The 18137-nt window shown below is 34.9% G+C and overlaps 1 protein-coding gene across 2 annotated transcripts in view; it reads left to right on the top strand.

Moving 5' to 3' along the window:
* Window positions 1–12628, top strand: part of LOC146997940 (uncharacterized) — a 188426-nt gene extending 175798 nt beyond the window's left edge. The window contains exon 4 of one of the 2 annotated variants that reach the window (XR_015040155.1): window positions 12219–12262. Coding sequence is in view for 1 of the 2 variants with exons in the window: in XM_085812661.1 (XP_085668787.1) it covers window positions 12219–12425 (207 nt within the window). In the remaining variant the exon portion in view is untranslated. Of the gene's footprint in view, window positions 1–12218 lie in introns of both variants that reach the window. The other variant, XM_085812661.1, reaches the window with a different exon arrangement.
* The last annotated feature ends 5509 nt before the right edge of the window (window positions 12629–18137 follow it).

The raw sequence follows: 18137 nt of genomic DNA, 5'->3' as shown, positions 1-18137 counted from the left end.
TCTGTGTGCTATTACGTGGAACGGACATCTACAGAATTGATTGTTTACTAGGCCGCGTGGCATACAAATTGGTATTTATAAATGAATTAGTAAATACAAATAAATATACGTCAATATATACTAAAAAATAGTTTTTCAAATTTTTTAGTAATTTATCAATTATTTTCTAGCCATTTACACTTTAGAAACCATTGAATAGTGTGATATAATAGCACGTGTTTTTCCTCAAAACCTTTTACAAATGGCAATTCTTATAAACAACAAAATGAAATGTTTATTGGTAAGAATTATAAAATTCATATTACATACATCAGACATGTAAGGTGGCTGTCTGTTCTGGAGTGCCGCCGATAGTGATTTCCAGAAAATAAATTTATTACGTGCTTCGCCCTTAGGCACCACACGGAAAGGGAGGGATGCACCGTGGAGGTCTTTTTAAGGGAAACTGGCTCGTATCCACGTTACACATGGGGAAAACCACGAAAACGACCCTGCAGCCAGCCCGTTCACGGGATTTGAGCCCCTGACCGAACTACTAGTGTTCAGTGGCTTTTACCGCTGGAGGGCTATTATTCTCATTTGGTTGGATTATTTGAATACGGCAGAGCTCGCCAGCGCTATGAGCCTAGGCTGAGAAATGCCTCTGTGGAGGGGTTTCTAAGCGAAACTCGCTTGTATTCACATTAAAGGGACTCATACACCTTAAACCCCTTATGATCTTCGAATATGAGACTGTTGCAAGAATTTGGATATTTTATTTATTTTAAAAGCAATTACTTCCAACTTTTTACAGCTGACTACATAATATAGCTGCTTTCTGAAATAGTAACCAGAAAGTTTGTGTTGCCACAAATATTTTTGTAATTTAATCTTCTTTGTGACAAAATATTTCGCCATGTTTCCACCTTGCGCGCATGATATTTTAAAAATGGCTAATGGTACATACTTGAAACTTGATGGAATTCTTTATATGGGCACTATTTTCTAACTGAACCAACAATCTGATGAATATTTTAATACTGAAAAATTTTATGGACGAAAACATTACAAATTTTGTTAATAAAATACATTTTATAAACTCAACTGAACATAAAATAAAAATTTAATATGAAATTTTTAGAATTTTAGGTTCACAGTAGTTTCCAAATGTTATAAAAGCTATATATTAAATATGGAATTAAATTGTGAAACAGAATGTTTTAAACTGTGCGCGCAAGTTGGAAACACGACGAAAAATGTTGTCACAAAGCGTATTAAATTATAAAAATATTTGTGGCAACACAAACTTTCTGATGACTATTTCAGAAAGCAGCTATATTATGTAGTCAGCTGTAAAAAGTTGGTAGTAATTGCTTTTAAAACAAATAAGTTATCCCAATTCTTGCAACAGTCATCTATTCGAACATCTTATGGGTTTTAAGGTGTATGAGTCCCCTTAAACTTGCATAAAATCAGCCATGCAGGAAGCCGGTTCTTCTGAGATCAAACTCTCAGCATTCATCTGTCTTAACACCTCGACCTCAGATGGTACCCATTTCCATTTCGGACCTTACGTGAATAAAAATTCATACTTCCACTACTCAGATGTTTAGTCGCAATACACATTATTAAAGAAATACAAAATTAAACAAAATACCACATGTACATAGCGCGTGATTATATCAAAATAAAGTAAAAGTGCATCAAAATGTTCAATTGTTACGTAACACTAATAGGCAAACACATGTGGAAAATATTTACCGTCTTTAGCCTTGAATGCCATGAGGCGCCAACAGTTGAAACCAAGCTATTGCATTGCTTAAATAATTATTGAAGAGATGGATATCATTTTATCCAGAGTAACAGACAGCACAAGGACTATTTGTTTGCGCGAACCATGTCCAACACATTTTTTAACTTCTATCCAACGTCTGATGACGTTCACTTTGGACATATCACGTGAATATGCTTGAGCCTGAATGAAAGAATATGTAAACATTCTTTGTCTGAATGACCTCGAAATTCATTCAGTAGAAGCATTTTTACGAATTTTGTGTGCATGTCTTTTATTGTATCTCCTACATAGGTACTGTAGGAAGTACTACTCTGCATCCCCACGTATAAAATGAGTCTGTTCTACAAAAGGAACCAAATAATAAAGAAGATAAGAAATAACACCACTTTCCATTAATACAACAAAGAAGCTTTCAATTTGCCTCACTCTTAACTCCCGGAAACATCGAAGAATCCGTTTTTAGCTAAGCAATTTCAATGCAACAGAGTAAAGGAATCTTCCAGGACAATTAGGCGTTATTGTGTACAAGAAAGAAACTCACCCATGGAGGTAGGAAACGGAGGAGGGGCCATTCCGCGCTAGAAGTGAAGCACTGCTTTGAAGCTTGGGTCACCAGACGGGATTGTTCTTTGTTTACATTCAGAAGCTCGCTTGACAAGATTCTGATAGTATTTCGACACACGACAGTTCCATAGAAATCGAAAAAGGGACACTCTCGCATGAAAGAAACATTCATAGTGGGATGGATAATAGCAATTTGTATAGTTTAGTGACATTTACGCAAAAATCACATCTTGGTTATTTTTCGATAACTAACAACAGCGATTTTGATTATGAATTTGTTTTATAAAATTCTAAGCTGTTGCACTACAAAAATATAGATTTTAAGAAAATTGCTAAAAGAGATCTGCCAAAATTTATTTTCTAGAAGATTTGAAAAGTTTGAAACTTGATGGCTAAATGTAAATATAAAATTATGTATGTTAAAATATTTGTAATTAGGCACATAGGTCAGATTAAGTTTTTATTAAATAGAGTAACGCATCCAAGGGCTATCTGCCTAAAGAGAGAGATGCCATCGTGGAGGAATTTTGAAGAAAAACTGACCTTTGAGTGGGTATTAAAAATAATACTTATAATTTTCATTCAAATTATATTCATATATATTTTTATGTAAAACTTTCGGGTGTATGCTAAATTAGTGTAAATTACTTTACACGAAAAATATAATGAATGCACAGAAATTAAAGATTTGCACATGCCGGAAATGATAAATAGGAAATATGTATGGGTATTTATGCATGTGCTTGCAAAAAGCATGTATCTGCCTTTGACAAAATACTTAAATATTCATTAAATTATTTATAAATGTATTTGAAATGAAGAATTTATTCACTTATAAACAACTGTGATAGTACTGTGAAGAAATCTAATGATTAAATGTATCTAATTTATAATGATTATAAATGTTATCTAAATATATAATAACCTTAATATTGAATTGTAAACATAAATTGAAATCCTGTTGACAAATACGTTATAAAACTAATTATGCAAGAATTGTTCGTATTGGAAAGCAATCTGTTAAAAGGTTATTAAATGAATGCTATGAGATGCGCACTTAAGAAAGCAATAAAGAGTTTTGGAATATGTATTGTTGAAATGAAGGGTAAAAAAAAAAAAATCTGATAAGTATAATTAAAAGAATTATTCCCTTTACATTTTATAATAACTCAGTTACAAGTTTTAAATAATACTTAAAAAAAAAAAAAAAAAAAAAAAAAAAAAAAAACTTATTTTATTCCCTTTCAGAAATGTTCAGAGAAAGTCAAATACTATTTAATTCCTAATAATTCTCTAATTTAAAATGAACCGAATAGAGCATTAATTATAAATTGACTTACATTTTTCGATTTAAAAGAAGCCAAAAAATCATGTCATATTTAAGAAAGTATTTTAGGAAAAAGCTCTATAAATAGAAAAGAAATAATGCATAATTTTAATATTAATAATACAATAAACTTTGATCTTAATTTTTGTACCTTAACCGAATAAAATCAAATTACCTTAATTTTTTTTTCTAATGTAATTAACGAAAACTTGTGAAAATATTTCATTCAAATTAAACCATTCTGAGAAAACTGTCTTGTGAAAAGTATAGCATTTAATTCCGTTCAGAATGAAATGTTATTTAAAAATATGTTGTTTTCACATACTTAGGACTCTGAAGTGTTGTAGAAAAAGAAAATATATAGATTTATATGTATATTTGCGACGTAATCACAAAATATTTACACCCGAACGCGTCAAATCCCATAGAACTCAATGATAAATGACCCAATGTTTTGGTCACCACGTAGGGATCGCCGGTGCTTCAGAGCAGGGTACGGAGAAACTTGTTTAGGGCGACTCCTTCTTACTTCCTACCTCCATGAACTCACCAGAGATCGCAGATAAGAGAAACTCCCCAGAGGAATGAAAATATTTTTTTGGCTACGTGTATGTACCAGGACTGGGTTAACAAACACCTGACATTTTTAAACAGAGACAAACATAAATATTACCACATTCTACTCTGTAAATTTTTGTTTCTTGTCGCTTTTCAAATATTAAAGTTGTTTATTGTAAACGCTTTTTTATTATTTAAGAAACCTGAATACTGAGGGGGAAGTTCAAACAGGGAATGACTTTTTTGTTTAGGGGATTTATTTTACTTCATCTTTATCCTTTCTAATTCACTCTAATTTCTGAAACTCTACAACATATTTTTCAAAGTACTTAAACGCAGTGTTTCTTTACTTTTAGTTTCTTTAAACTTAATACTTTCCTTCAAAGGACATATATTATAGAATTCCTTTCAATGTAGCATAATTTTAAATTACATCTTTAAATGGGTTTTGTTAATATATATATATATAGTATATATACGGTGGGTACAAAAAGTATTTGCACACATACATTTTTGTTCACAATTTATAAGAAAATGCATTAAGAAATACAAAAATTGGCGCTTATTCATTTAAATTAATTAAAAAAATACAATAATATTAATAAAAAACATTTTTTGCAACAATATTAAAATAGCTTATGTCAAAAAAGTATTTGCGCACTCAACTCAACTTTAGCAAATTTGCATTTTTATGCTATTATTTGACAGTCATCCTGCAGTAAATAGCATACGTAAGACTATAAAAGGAGGTGTCGTCGAAACGTCATCAGTTGATTGTCGATTTCAAATTGTAATGGCACCTAAAAAATCTGAATTGCCGATTTCGTTGCGAGAAAAAATTGTTTCTCTACGTGAAAATGGCCTAAATTATCGAGAAATAGGTAAAAAAGTAAATGTTTGCTTCTCTACTGTTCGGTATATTATAAAACGTCATAAAGAAAGAGGATCTACATCAAATAACTTGCGCTCTGGACGCCCAAAGAAACTTTCACTGCGAATAAAGCGAAAAATCATAAGAGAAGCATAGAAAAATTCATTTGTTAGTGCAATTACTTTAGCCAATGATGTCGCCTCAACATCTGGAGTTCAAATCTGTGCCCAAAGTGTTCGAAATGTCCTGCACGATGCACACATTTATGGGAGATCTCTAAGGAAAAAACCTCTCATAACTGAACGAAGTAGACTGAAGAGACTTGAATTCGCTAAGGAATATATCAATAAGCCAATTGATTTCTGGAAAAATGTCATATTCTCCGACGAGAGTAAGTTCAATATCTTTAAATTAGATGGCAGGAAATTAGTTTGGATAAAACCTTGTACTGCTTTTCATACCAAAAATGTGTTACCTACAGTTAAACATGGAGGAGGTTCTGTTATGATTTGGGGGTGCATGGCTAGCAAAGGAGTTGGTAATTTGTGTTTCATTGAAGGGAATATGAGAGCTCCAACCTATATTGATGTGTCGCGAGATAACTTGCCACAAAGTGCAATAAAATTGGGTATCAGTAATTCGTACTATTTTCAGCAAGGCAACGATCCCAGCACACCGCCGGTATAACACGTATGTGGTTTCTTTATAATGTACCCAGAAAACTTGCCACTCCACCACAATCACCAGACTTAAAAATCCTTTGGAAAATTTGTGGAATTCTTTGGATTTAAAAATAAGAAAATGGAAGATTTCAAGCAAATCTGCCTTTAAACAAGCCCTTATTGAAGAATGGTCGAATACTGACCCTACTGTTACAGAAAATTTAATTAAATCAATGCCAGCAAGATTACAAGCAGTAATAGATGCTAAAGGAATGCATACTAAATATTAGTTATTTGAAATTTGCTTATATATTTTATTTCTTTTGTATTCATACAGGTGTGCAAATACTTTTTTGATACGTGATATTTTAATTTTGTTACAAAAAAGCATTGTTATTTATATTATTGTAATTTTTCTGTTTGTTTTGGATGATTAAACTTATTCTGCTTTGGCAATGCAATTTTTTTATTTCTCAATGCTTCTTTTTATGAATTGCAAACAAAAATGTAGGTGTGCAAATACTTTTTTTACCCACAGTATATACAGTGGGTGGACAAAAATATGGAAACACCTTGTGAAATGCATGTTTGAAAAGAAAGATTTATTTTGATGAAATATGTAGGTGGCGCTGGCGTTTTTGACTACTGACGCCACCTATACAACTTCGTAAATGTGCTAAACAGTTCAGTTGTTGTCGGAGTACTGTTATGTGAGGTTGTCATCGCATTATGTCAGAGTTAACAGACTTCGAACGGGGCAAAATGTTGGAGCTAGGTACTTCCGTAAGCAAGGTAGCCGAGGTGTTTAGTGTTTCAAGAGGTACTGTATCGAAGATTTATTCCGCATATTTGAAAAGCGGAAAAACATCATCTGCTAAATCACAGCGCGGACGAAAGTGTGTCCTGAGTGATCGTGACAGACGATCATTAAGCGCAATTGTGACGAAAAATAAGAAGACCACAGCTGAAAAAGTTACTGCTGAAATGAATGTTGTGTTACCGAACCCTGTGAGTACCAAAACAATTAGAAGGGAGCTTCATAAATAGGGAATTGCTGGCCGTGCTGCAATTGAGAAGCCACTCATCAGTGATGCTAATGCCCGTAACAGGAAAAGGTGGTGTTTAAGTCATAAAGCCTGGACTATAGAGCAATGGAAGCGAGTAATATGGTCTGACGAATCTTCTTTCACATTGTTTCCCACTTCTGGCCGAGTTTACGTCTGGAGAACGCCATCTCAAGCCAATACAGAATGCATCAATACAGAATGCTTGTTGCCAAGAGTGAAACGTGACGGGGGTTCTGTTATGGTTTTGGGCAGCCATATCGTGGTTTTGTTATGGTTTGGGCAGCCATATCGTGGTTCTCTGCTAGCCCCATGATAACTGTGTCAGGGCACATGACTGCCAAGACTTATGTGAACATTTTGGCCGATCAAGTTCATCCCATGGTACAAACGTTGTTACCCGATGGTGATGGTGTCTTCCAAGACGACAAAGCCCCTCTTCACACAGCTCACATAGTCCAGGACTGGTTTTCTGAGCACGAGGATTAGTTGTCCCATCTCCCCTGGCCACCGCAGTCACCAGACCTGAATATTATCGAACCTTTGTGGTCTACATTGGAACGGAAAGTGCGTTCTCGTTATCCACCGCCAACGTCGTTATCTGAACTTGCCACCGTTTTGCAGGAAGAATGGTATAATATTCCCTTGGCAAACATACAGAAACTGTATTTATCCATTCCGAGAAGACTGCAAGCTGTTTTGGATGCCAACGGGTTTCCTACACCATATTAAGCAAAGAAACATGTTTTTTAAAGGTGTTTCCATATTTTTGTCCAACCCCTGTATATATGGGAACTACTCTGATATGCGTCCTCAAGACGCCAAACATTTGTGGCGAGAAACTCGCCGCTGTCATATTACTATCTAAATTTTTTGTCTACATTTCGAACTTTAAGCCTAAAATCCCTCCAGAAACGCGGTTTTCGCACATGCAAAAACTACGTTTTGAACACACAATTTAAGCTAAAAATCCGAAACAAAAACAAAAAATTTAGATAGCAAAAACGTAAAGTTTCTAACCAAAAATATTTGACAAGAATCCATGTACACAGCAATATGTTTTAACTTAAAAAACATCTACGAATGTCACAATCTGTGGAACGAACGAATCTACGAACACCTCGCTTTAATAAATTAACATGACAATAATAAATTTCAAAGAATACCATGTACACAGCGTTCTGTTTCAACTTTAAAAAACGCCTACGAATTGCACTATCTAGACACTACGCAGTAATCAACAAAATAAACTAAAATAAATTTCAAACAATTACAAAAACAACAATAACGACAGAAATTCATACTAAAAAAAAAAAAAAAAAAAAAAAAAAAAAACAATGAACATAACATTCTACAAAATAAAATAAAATGCACTTACCATGAATTAATGCTTTTTCGAACAGCAGAAATACCAATTTCTTACCGCCTTTAACATGCCTCCACGTAATCACTATCGTATTTATATCGTATGTATATATTACACTATCCAGAAAATTCATACTATGGTTCACAAATAATCACAAATCCCTATTTCTATATTATGCACAGCCACTAAAAATAATCTCCCAGACCCTCTTTCCACACCTTCAAATACCCACTCCCCTCAACAGGATGGCCACAATGATATTTCCTTTTTCAACAACTTCCACCATTTTATCTTCTCCCCCCCCCAATCTTCTGAGACACAGATGCGAACCAACAAACCAACAAGCTCCAGCGAAAGATTTTATCAACGTCAACAGGGTTGCCATACAACACGCAATCGCGCCAGAAACCAGCGCAGAACACATATCGCCACATTTGGTGAAATTAGGGCGTATATCAGAGTTGTACGTATGTATGTAATAAAAAAAAGGACTTTGCAGTATTGCTGGTGTAGAAAGCAGACAGTTGAATTCGTAATGAAGAATTTTGATGTCATAGAATCCTGAAATACCTATCCACAGCGAACAGGAACCTGACAGCTGAGGCAGATAAAAATCTTTTATTTTATTTCAGTAAACATGTTGCGGCCACAAACAACTTGGCCTATTTCAAAAGTATTTATTACATTTTTGATAACTTTGCAGTAAGAAAGAAGCTACAGTCCAGCTAGCTACGCCAGAGGATTTGCGAGCGAGTGCGTTATCTTCAGGGGGAAATCTTAATTCAGACTTAATCGGAAGGCAGTATCTGAAAAAACTTTTATTTTATATTTGGCTTTCTACCGTATTTGATGAATCCCTCTTTTGATGTAAATTAATTTTCTTTGATGATGTGGAGCTAAAGGCCTAGCCTAGCGTACTCCGTAAATTAACTTCCTTGATCCTTGAATTATTATTGGCTGTTTTAGTTCCATTTACATCATCAGAATTATGCAGAGTCATATGAAAGAATCATATGATATGAATTAATCTCAATGACGCAGTGCAAATAGAGATTACTATTTTTAGAATAGAGAAGGGGAATTATTTAAGATGCTAATTTAATTTTTTTTCTTTTACATATTGTTAACCATAATTACACACATTTCAGCTTCAGGCACTTTAGCCATTTCTTACACTGCAATTCAAGTCTGCAAACGTTAAGTTCCTTTTGCTACTTTTCCCATTTACAATTTTCATTTTTCTAATTTCCAATAATAAGGAGAATAGGAAGTTTTTATAATCCAGCAGAAATTGCGAATGTATTTTAGTTTTCTTTTTTGGGAAATTGCTTGCTTTTTAGTAAGTTAAAATTTAGAATTCTCGAACTTAGCTTCATTTTTTTAAAAATATAATTCTGTTTGTACGATTCGTGCGTTTTCATAAACGGTTTGAATATTTGTGTATAGTTTTTTAGGTTTTTATCTTTATACGATTTTTTTTTGCATAATTTTGCATTTCAGTTCAGTTTGATTCTGAATTTACTTTTGCTATTTGCTTTTAACTAGGAGATTGCTAGATACGCGCCGGTTTAGTTCTTGTCATTATGGGATTCATAGAAATATTATTTAGCAATTTTGGACCAGGAAGTAGCAGCGAGTTGAGTAGTGTAATGGGCAGGAAACGCGAAACGTGTATTCTGCACTCATTAACCATCCAGATATAATGTTTCAAATTCTAATTCCTTCAAAAATTCTAATATTTTAAAATTAAATCTCGATTATTAGAAAGCGAAATTAGTTCTTCCTCTTCATTCAAAGTTAATTCAAATGCAGAAGTATTCGGCACAAAATCGGCTTGGATACGACAATTAGCGAGCTTATTAATGTCTTAAAAACCGAATTTCAGAAATTCTCATGTTTACCACATACTAGAATTAAACTCATTATAACTTTTACTATATACATTTCTAAAATTTGGCGGCACATTGAAGCGCCGCGGCACAGTGGTTGAGAATCACTGCATTAAGCAGAGGGTGATTAAGAGATTTTATTTCTCTTCCCCATCAATATTATTACGAAAGCCCAGCTGCGGTAAGACAGCTTCCCCGCAGAGCGGGTTTAGGGTTGCCAGATTTGGAGCGAAATCTCCCATTTGGCAATATTTGACGACAAACTATAGGCGATATGCCATAGACTGAGCAAGAACATTTGTAGCGACATTAGGTATTTTTGGAAACAGGCAAGATGAAAAATTAGCAAACGCCTTCGTTTTTGGAACGCCTGTGATTTTGGAACGTTACGTGATGCATTTAAAGATCTTTCTAAGTTTGTTCGAGAAATGAAAAGTATGTGTATATTTTCAAACAAAATTTTGGTTCGCTTACCTGAGCTCCAGTGAACGGACAATTCAACTCATAAATTTGTTCTATTTTTCAATATTCGAAGATATTTTCAGGTCTAATAGCAATGTTAATAATGTGTATGAATCTCTCAGTGTTATTACATCACAATGGTCTGTCTAACAAAACTTTTGAACTCAGGGGCTTTATAAAAGAGGACTCGCCTGATATTTTGTTCCTACAAGAACGCAAACCTGGCCCTACTAGACCAAATTACGTCTCAGTTTACGATGTTTACAGAACCTGTATATCTTCTCAAGGTGGAAGAGGTAGTCGTGGAGGAGGCTCAGCAGTTCTTATCAAACGCAGCATTCCATATTACTCTGTCAGAATTCCACAGCATTATGCCGTAGAGGCCTCAGAGCAATTATGCTCGCAAACGAACACCACCAATATGACATACACTTTTGTCTCCAACTATATCCTTTCAAATTGGAACCCAACATTAATCACAGACGATTTGAGAATTTTATTTACACTTGAAAACCGTCGTGTTATATAGGTGGAGATCTAAACGCACGGCACCGCGAGTGGATTCGCTATAATTATAATACCAACGAAAGTGTAATTTACGATTTGGGGCAAATTCGGCTGTATTACGCCTAAAGCAGCTCCAAGGAACCCAGTACGGTATACTGTTGGGTCTACAAGCATTATTGACTTCTTCTTGCTCCGAAATACCAGTGTTCCACTGGACATTTCGGTATTCGGATGAGTTATCTTAAAACCATAACGCAGTCAGAATTATACTGGATTTCAGACATTATATTAAACCAGACAAAAGAATCTTTAGCACTGATTGGCTGAAGTTTATTAAAGCTTTAAACAACATCCATTATTCCTTAGCAGCTGTTCATTCTGTGGATGACACAGACAGTTTCGTTAAGAATTTTACTCAGGCCATCACAAATGCTCGTACGGATGCAGGTAAAAAAGTTTCAAAATTTAAACCGAAAAGGTGTGCTGCTTTCATAAATCTGCTTAAACAAAGAAATGCAACACGGAGGCTTACGGCGCGAGGAATCTCGATTTAACTATCTCAATGGTCTCTTACAAACAAACGGAGGCAAAATGTTTGGACTAACTTTCTAAATTCACTCTCAACGGGTGATAATTCAATCTGGAGAGAGCGTTTCAAGATTCAAGAAATGCTACAATCATATTCCGCTCCTTAACGGCCTTGATAGGATGCATTCCGCTCCTTAACGGCCGAACTGAGAACTTTTAGCAACGCATCTGGAATCTCAGTTAAACAAGAACAACATACATGAAAGAGCAGCAGAACGCATAGTCTCTGATGTCCCCTCTAGGTACACACCAAACCTACTAGCACATAACCTAGCTCCAGTCCTCCCGTCAGAAGTACTTGGCTGTGTAAAGAAACTAGTCCAAGAAAATTCCTGGAATTCACCACATTAGTAATAAAATGATCAAGATATTACATCTCACGCACATTTTCAAGCTTACTAGAATTTTCAATATCATTATGATATGGCAGCATTTCCCAGCAGTTTGCAACCCGCAATAATTACTTCAGTACTGAAATAGAACAAGTGTACTTAGGAGCCTGCGTCTTATAGGCCAATAAGTTTTTAACATGTTTAAGCAAACTCATGGAAGCTGTTTGTCTGACCTAATTTTTGTTATTTTTCAGATAATTAAAATGGGGTGTCAAGTCGACAAAAATAAGCATTTTCGACACCTTCTTTTTGCGTTTAATCGAGGCATCAGTGCTGCAGAAGCTGGTCAAGAGATTTGTGAAGTGTATGGAGAAGGTGCAATGCCTGAACGAACTGCAAGAAATTGGTTTGCTGAATTAAAAAATGGAAATTTCGACCTCGAAGACGCTGCCCGTTCTTAACGACCAAAAGAGTTTGATGAAGAGCGTTTGAATCAACTTCTGCAGGAAGACGCGCGTCAAACCACTCGAGAATCAGTCGAACGAATGGGTTGTAGTCAAATGACTACAGTTCCGACATCTTGAGTCTATGGGAAAAATCCAAAAACTCGGTTATTATTGACAAAGTTAATGTTTTTTGTTTTGTTAAAATAAACATTTTTTAATAAAAAGAAAGCCCGTTACTTTATGTTTCAACCCAATACATGATAAAAATGATAGTTTAATGCACAAATATTCAAATTGATTCTATTCAGGAGAGATTTTATATCAATTCATAACAGGTTGTTCCGAGTACCAAAAGTAAAACTATTTCCGAGTGGCTAATATCAAGATGGAGCCATAATTTCTGTTAACGAATGACAGTCTCCAATAACCTGCCGCAATTTGGATACTTGTTTTTAGGCTGGTGTCAGCGTGAATTTTATCACGCTAATGCCAACATCTCAGATAAACCTTATTAGGGGTTGCTTTGGTTTATTTGATTATGGCAAAGCACTAGAGAGCTATCTGCTTAAGGACAGGGATACTTTCGAAGGGAGCACAATTTACCTCGAAAAAACTTACCACTGTTGTTCTATATATATCTATATGTAACCTTTTTAAAATCTGCAATTTTGTTGGACTGGTTATTGCCCTACTGTTTATATCTTATTAGAAAAATTTGGTTGATAAAAGTTTGGTCATAATATTTTTATAAATAAGAATAAGATTTAATATTTGACATCAGAGTATATGGGGACTTGGAATAGAAGCCTGTGTCCGAAGCTTTCAGTCAGCTAACGATCAATCCATAAATCTGTTGACCATTGGGTAGCTCGGCCGGGATTTCAGTCCCTGCGAATAGACTGGATGCATGGGAGTTTTCGTAGTTTATCCATGTCTAACCTAGATACGAAACAGTTGTCATTTCGAAAGACCAGTGCGACGTTCGCTTCTGCGACGCTTCGCTTCTGCATATTATAAATACGCCCCGGTTTTCATTAGAAGATAAACTAAAAATCTCATTCATGCCCTAAAGGAAGTATTTATAGTGATTGGTCATTTCAAATAAATAAATAAAAAGTTTCGCACATTTTTCACGAAGAGTCTTGAAATTTAGTAGATATGAAAGAAATGAATTTTAATATTTTCGACACGCGATTTTCATTCGCATTTTTTAAGTCCTGCACCACTAAAACCAATAGCATTAACCTTGGTGAACGAACAAAATATAAGAAATTTTTTAACAAAAATTACGTCTGTGCTAAATACGTTAGATATACAAGGCATGGAATTTTAAGGTGAGTTTCGATATTTCAAAAATTAGCAGAAACCCTCTACTGTTATTTAATAGTGTTAACTGATAAAACAACACAGTTGAGCTGTAAATAGGTTCCTGAATAAAACATAACAGGGCATAACATGTCTTTTTAGAGTCTAAATTCCTTTTTCATGAAGTATTTTAAACTTTGAAATTTTACAAATACTTTTAATTAAGGAATCTGTGCTGGGATTTTCTGAAGGTATATTTTAATTTCAAAGTGCTTTTCTATCAATTCTTGTTTTCACTTATTCCCTACCAGCTCCCCCGGGGGTCGACGTAGAGAATTCTGCGAAGCTACTGGCTAGGATCTGTACCTAGGCAGTCTCGGCCACGGGGGTATACAAATTTTTTAAACCTGGTGGTTCTGGAGGCCCAGAAAAGGTCACTTATTGGCTGGTAACTTATTGGCCAAATTTGGCATCTGGAAGCCCAAATTTGAAATTTGGAAATCGCTTTATTATCGATTTCATATTATGTAAAACTTTAACGAATTTTTGATTAACAAACTCAAGAATTTCAAAGCGAGCAATGGCAACTTTGTACAGAACAAACATTTTTATATCCAGCCCTCGAGACTGTGTATCGGAAATTCTAAAGATATGCTCAATTTAAAGTTATTTTGCGATATTGTGCTTAAACTTAATTTTATGGTTTAAGTGAGAAGACCATGATATTTAATAAATAAAGGTAACACACAAAATGTTAGATAAAAACGTCCTTTTGGATGTAATTTAAAATCTGAAACCTTTCAGATTTTCATTTTATTATTTTATAGTAAACGAGCCTGATAGTATGTTAGAAATTCTAAAGCAAACAAGAAAACGTGTCTATTTAAAGCTTTGTAACTTAATCTTAAAAATTTATGCGAATTACACCGATTCTTGTTTGTTTCAGTATCACCAACGTTTATTTTTCTGCGTGTAATTTTAACTAATATTAAGTTTGACAGTTTTTCATTGTTTTCAAAATGTATAAATTTTCATTCGGGCAAAGTGTTTTTGTTGTAAACTTAGATTACATGCCTGTTCGTATTGTTATAAATGTAGAACAATAGTTCCGGTAAAGAATAACAAGTATTTTTTCAGTGTCAAATAATAAATTTTGAAAAACTGCTCTTTGTGGGAAATCCAAAAATGGACAAATTTTTTTTCCCCTTTTTACTTCCTTGTACGAAGTAAAAAGGAAGTACTGTAATCGCGAAAAGCTTCAGGCAGCATATTTCAACGAAAATATCCACTTTGACCGCTTTCGAATGCAATTTAACGATGTTTGTGCGTGATATCTGTACGTAAGGACAGATTAAAAGACTCTTTTCCTTTTTTTTATATAAGACTCCAAAAAAAAAAAAACTAAAAAACTGCTTTAAAATGAATTCTGAAGAGAATTTTTCGTGGCGTCGGTACGAACGTATGTACGTACGTACGTACGTATCTCGCATAACGAACGTTGAAATTTCGTATATAAGACTACTATAACATGTAGATGTGCACCTCGTATTTTGGTTTCAATCGGCCGCGCCAAACGTATATAAATATATTTATAAATACATCCACTCTGTTACCCGGCTCAGTGATCTCAGTTTCTTTACTCTTATATGTTTGTAAATTGTACATTTTTTGCTTTAAAAATGATCGAATTATGTTGTTTTTATATTCCGGTTAAGGGTTTTATGCCTTTAGTAAATCTGTATGCAATATTTTTAGAATTATCAACAATTTTAAAATTGTTTAAGTGCCGCTAAGCCTAATTTGATGGCGGCCATTGATGTTTAAATTTGAAACAAGAGACTAGTGGATTTGTTGCCAATCTAGAGAAACTTAGCTTCGAAACAACAAAGATAACGCGTTTATTTATTTTTGCCAATTAAATCATGCTTAATCCTTTCTTGAATTTTTCGAGGAAATAAGCGTTTAAAATTTACTTCGTAAAATTTAATACAGATATTTTGAGTTTTTATGGATTTTTGCCTTGTCGCGAAGGGAGAACTGAATTAATTGAATGAAAAATACTCAATCGTCTGTGAAAAGCTGTTTCTTTTTAGTTTTTTTTGCTTAATTTCCTTTATACATAGTTCTAGCTTTATTATAGTATTTGAATAGAACATGTGGCAACGATTAGATAATTCTTTTAATGATATAAATTTTGTGCATTCAGAGTTATAATATGAACGAAATATAATACTGTTAAGTGAAACTAGCGCCAGAGTGTCGCTATGGTAAACAAAGTGAATTTTAAAGAATGCATTTATTCTATTGTGGTTTATGCGCTGTCGGCGAAGTAGGTTTAATTCCATCTAATAAGTTTAAATAAAATGCAAGAAAAAAATGCGTATAATTTAATATTCCGTACAAGGAAGTCATGTGGTGTACACATCAGATTTTTATTACATACGATACCTCAGACATTTAATCAATTAAAAATAATGTATCAACTGCAGTCTTACTAACTGCTCTTTTATGCATATGTCCATAAATCATATTACATATTTCTATCGGTCTTTAAGTTGTAGGCATTTAACCAATACTGGTGGCAATCCCAGTTGAGTGGCATCTTCTTCTATATTTCTAATTTTTCTTCTTATAGTTATATTGCGTAGGTTTTCTAAGGTAAGACACAGTTTCGATTGATGACTAACATAATTTAACAGCTGATTATTTTTATCATTTAATTCATTCATACGTCTCAACCCTTCGAAATAAGTTTCCCAAACTTCGGCCTGTAAATTAACACCGAAAAATATGAGTAAATCGACTATTCTCTGGCGTCCATATTTACACGCATAGTACAACGCAGTGTTGCAATACGAGTCACGTCTTTCCATGTCACTTCCAGAAATAAGGAGTTTTCGAACCAAATCTTCGTGGTTTAGTCTAGCAGCAACGTGCAGAGCAGTTAGATCCATACACGAAGGAGCATTAACATCACATCCACGGTCAATCAAAAACATACACAAATCTCTATGTGGATAATTTGATTTGCAGTGGAAAGTACTCATCTTGCAATTCATGCAAGGCAGATTTATGTACAGAAAATGTTAGTGCTGTTATTCCGAGCCTGTCAGCACCATCAATCTGAATAAGAAGGAAGTGGACATTAAAATGGATCTAAATTAAAATAGTCGAATAAAAATAGATACATAAATAATCACAAATAGTTAATGAATCATAAAATCAATATCGATGTATATATTACAAAAATAAGTATTCAATGTGCGTGTCGCCAAAACTCAGAAACGAGTTCTGGTACGCGGTAGCCCTGTATGCCCCATCCGTGAAGAAGGTTCCCGTTTTTACCTGAAGGACGTGCTTTTAAAGATATAAGGGCTGGAAGTTTCGCCTTCTAGAAATTTCCAGAACATTTGAGAGCATTCTACAGCATTCCGAAACATTTTGGAATGTTCGGGAACAGTCCAGACCATTGTGGACCATTCCAAAACACTCTCGAATGTTGCGGAATATTCTGGAACACTGTGAACCATTCGAAGCCTTTTTTGTATGGGTGGGGCTACCCATTGGTAGGGATATATACACTGGTGTGCAAAAATTAAGGACGAGACGGTTTTTTTTCAATATAACTTTGTACAAAAGCTTTCCAAATCAACACATTTAATACCGTAAGATCTCCAATACGTAAGGACATGAGTAATGTAAGCAACACTTGCTAAAAGAGAAATCAGAGGGATAAAAAGAAGCTTTATTGAAAAAGTAGCATGGAGCGCAATGCGACTGCAGGCCGAAACATCCCTGTGATGGATGTCCAGCAAGGAACATCCGGTCTTTAATAGGGGATATGATCTCCCCTGACTGCTAGGCAGGTTTCACAGCGTCTGCCCATGCTGAGAATGAGGGTGTTAATGAGTTGTTGAGGCATTGCTGCCCATTCGTCTTGCAGCGCCAATCGAAGCTCCGGAATCGTTACTGGGGGTAAGGTACGAGCTGCCAAGCGTCTGCCTAGAAAATCCCATACATGCTCGATGGGATTGAGATCCGGAGATCGTGCTGGCCAATCCATACGTTCAATATCCTCACTCTCTAAGAGCTGTTCGGCAGCTACTGTGCGATGACATGGTGCATTGTCGTCCATGAAAAGGAACTGCGTACCCATAGCGCCTCTAAAAAGACGCACATATGGAAGAAGAATCTCGTTACAATAACGGGTCCCGTTGACTGAACCTGCGTCGAAGATGTGAAGGTATGTACGACTACCAAGCATGATGCCTCCCCAAACGAGAACACCTCCACCTCCATACCTGTTCCTTTCAATGATGTTCGAGGGATGATTGTGGCTTCCCCGCTCTCTCCAGATGAGTATGCAATGAGAATCGCTATTCAGACTGAATCTGCTGTCATCTGTAAAGAGTACTCGTCCCC

This window comes from Stegodyphus dumicola, chromosome 3, assembly GCF_044657685.1.
Source record: "Stegodyphus dumicola isolate Sdum_Otavi_A_Nest chromosome 3, ASM4465768v1".
In the NCBI taxonomy this organism is placed as follows: Eukaryota; Metazoa; Arthropoda; class Arachnida; order Araneae; family Eresidae; genus Stegodyphus; species Stegodyphus dumicola.
The sequence above is the reverse complement of the archived record's forward strand: the minus strand, read 5'-3'. Positions and strand labels throughout refer to the sequence as shown.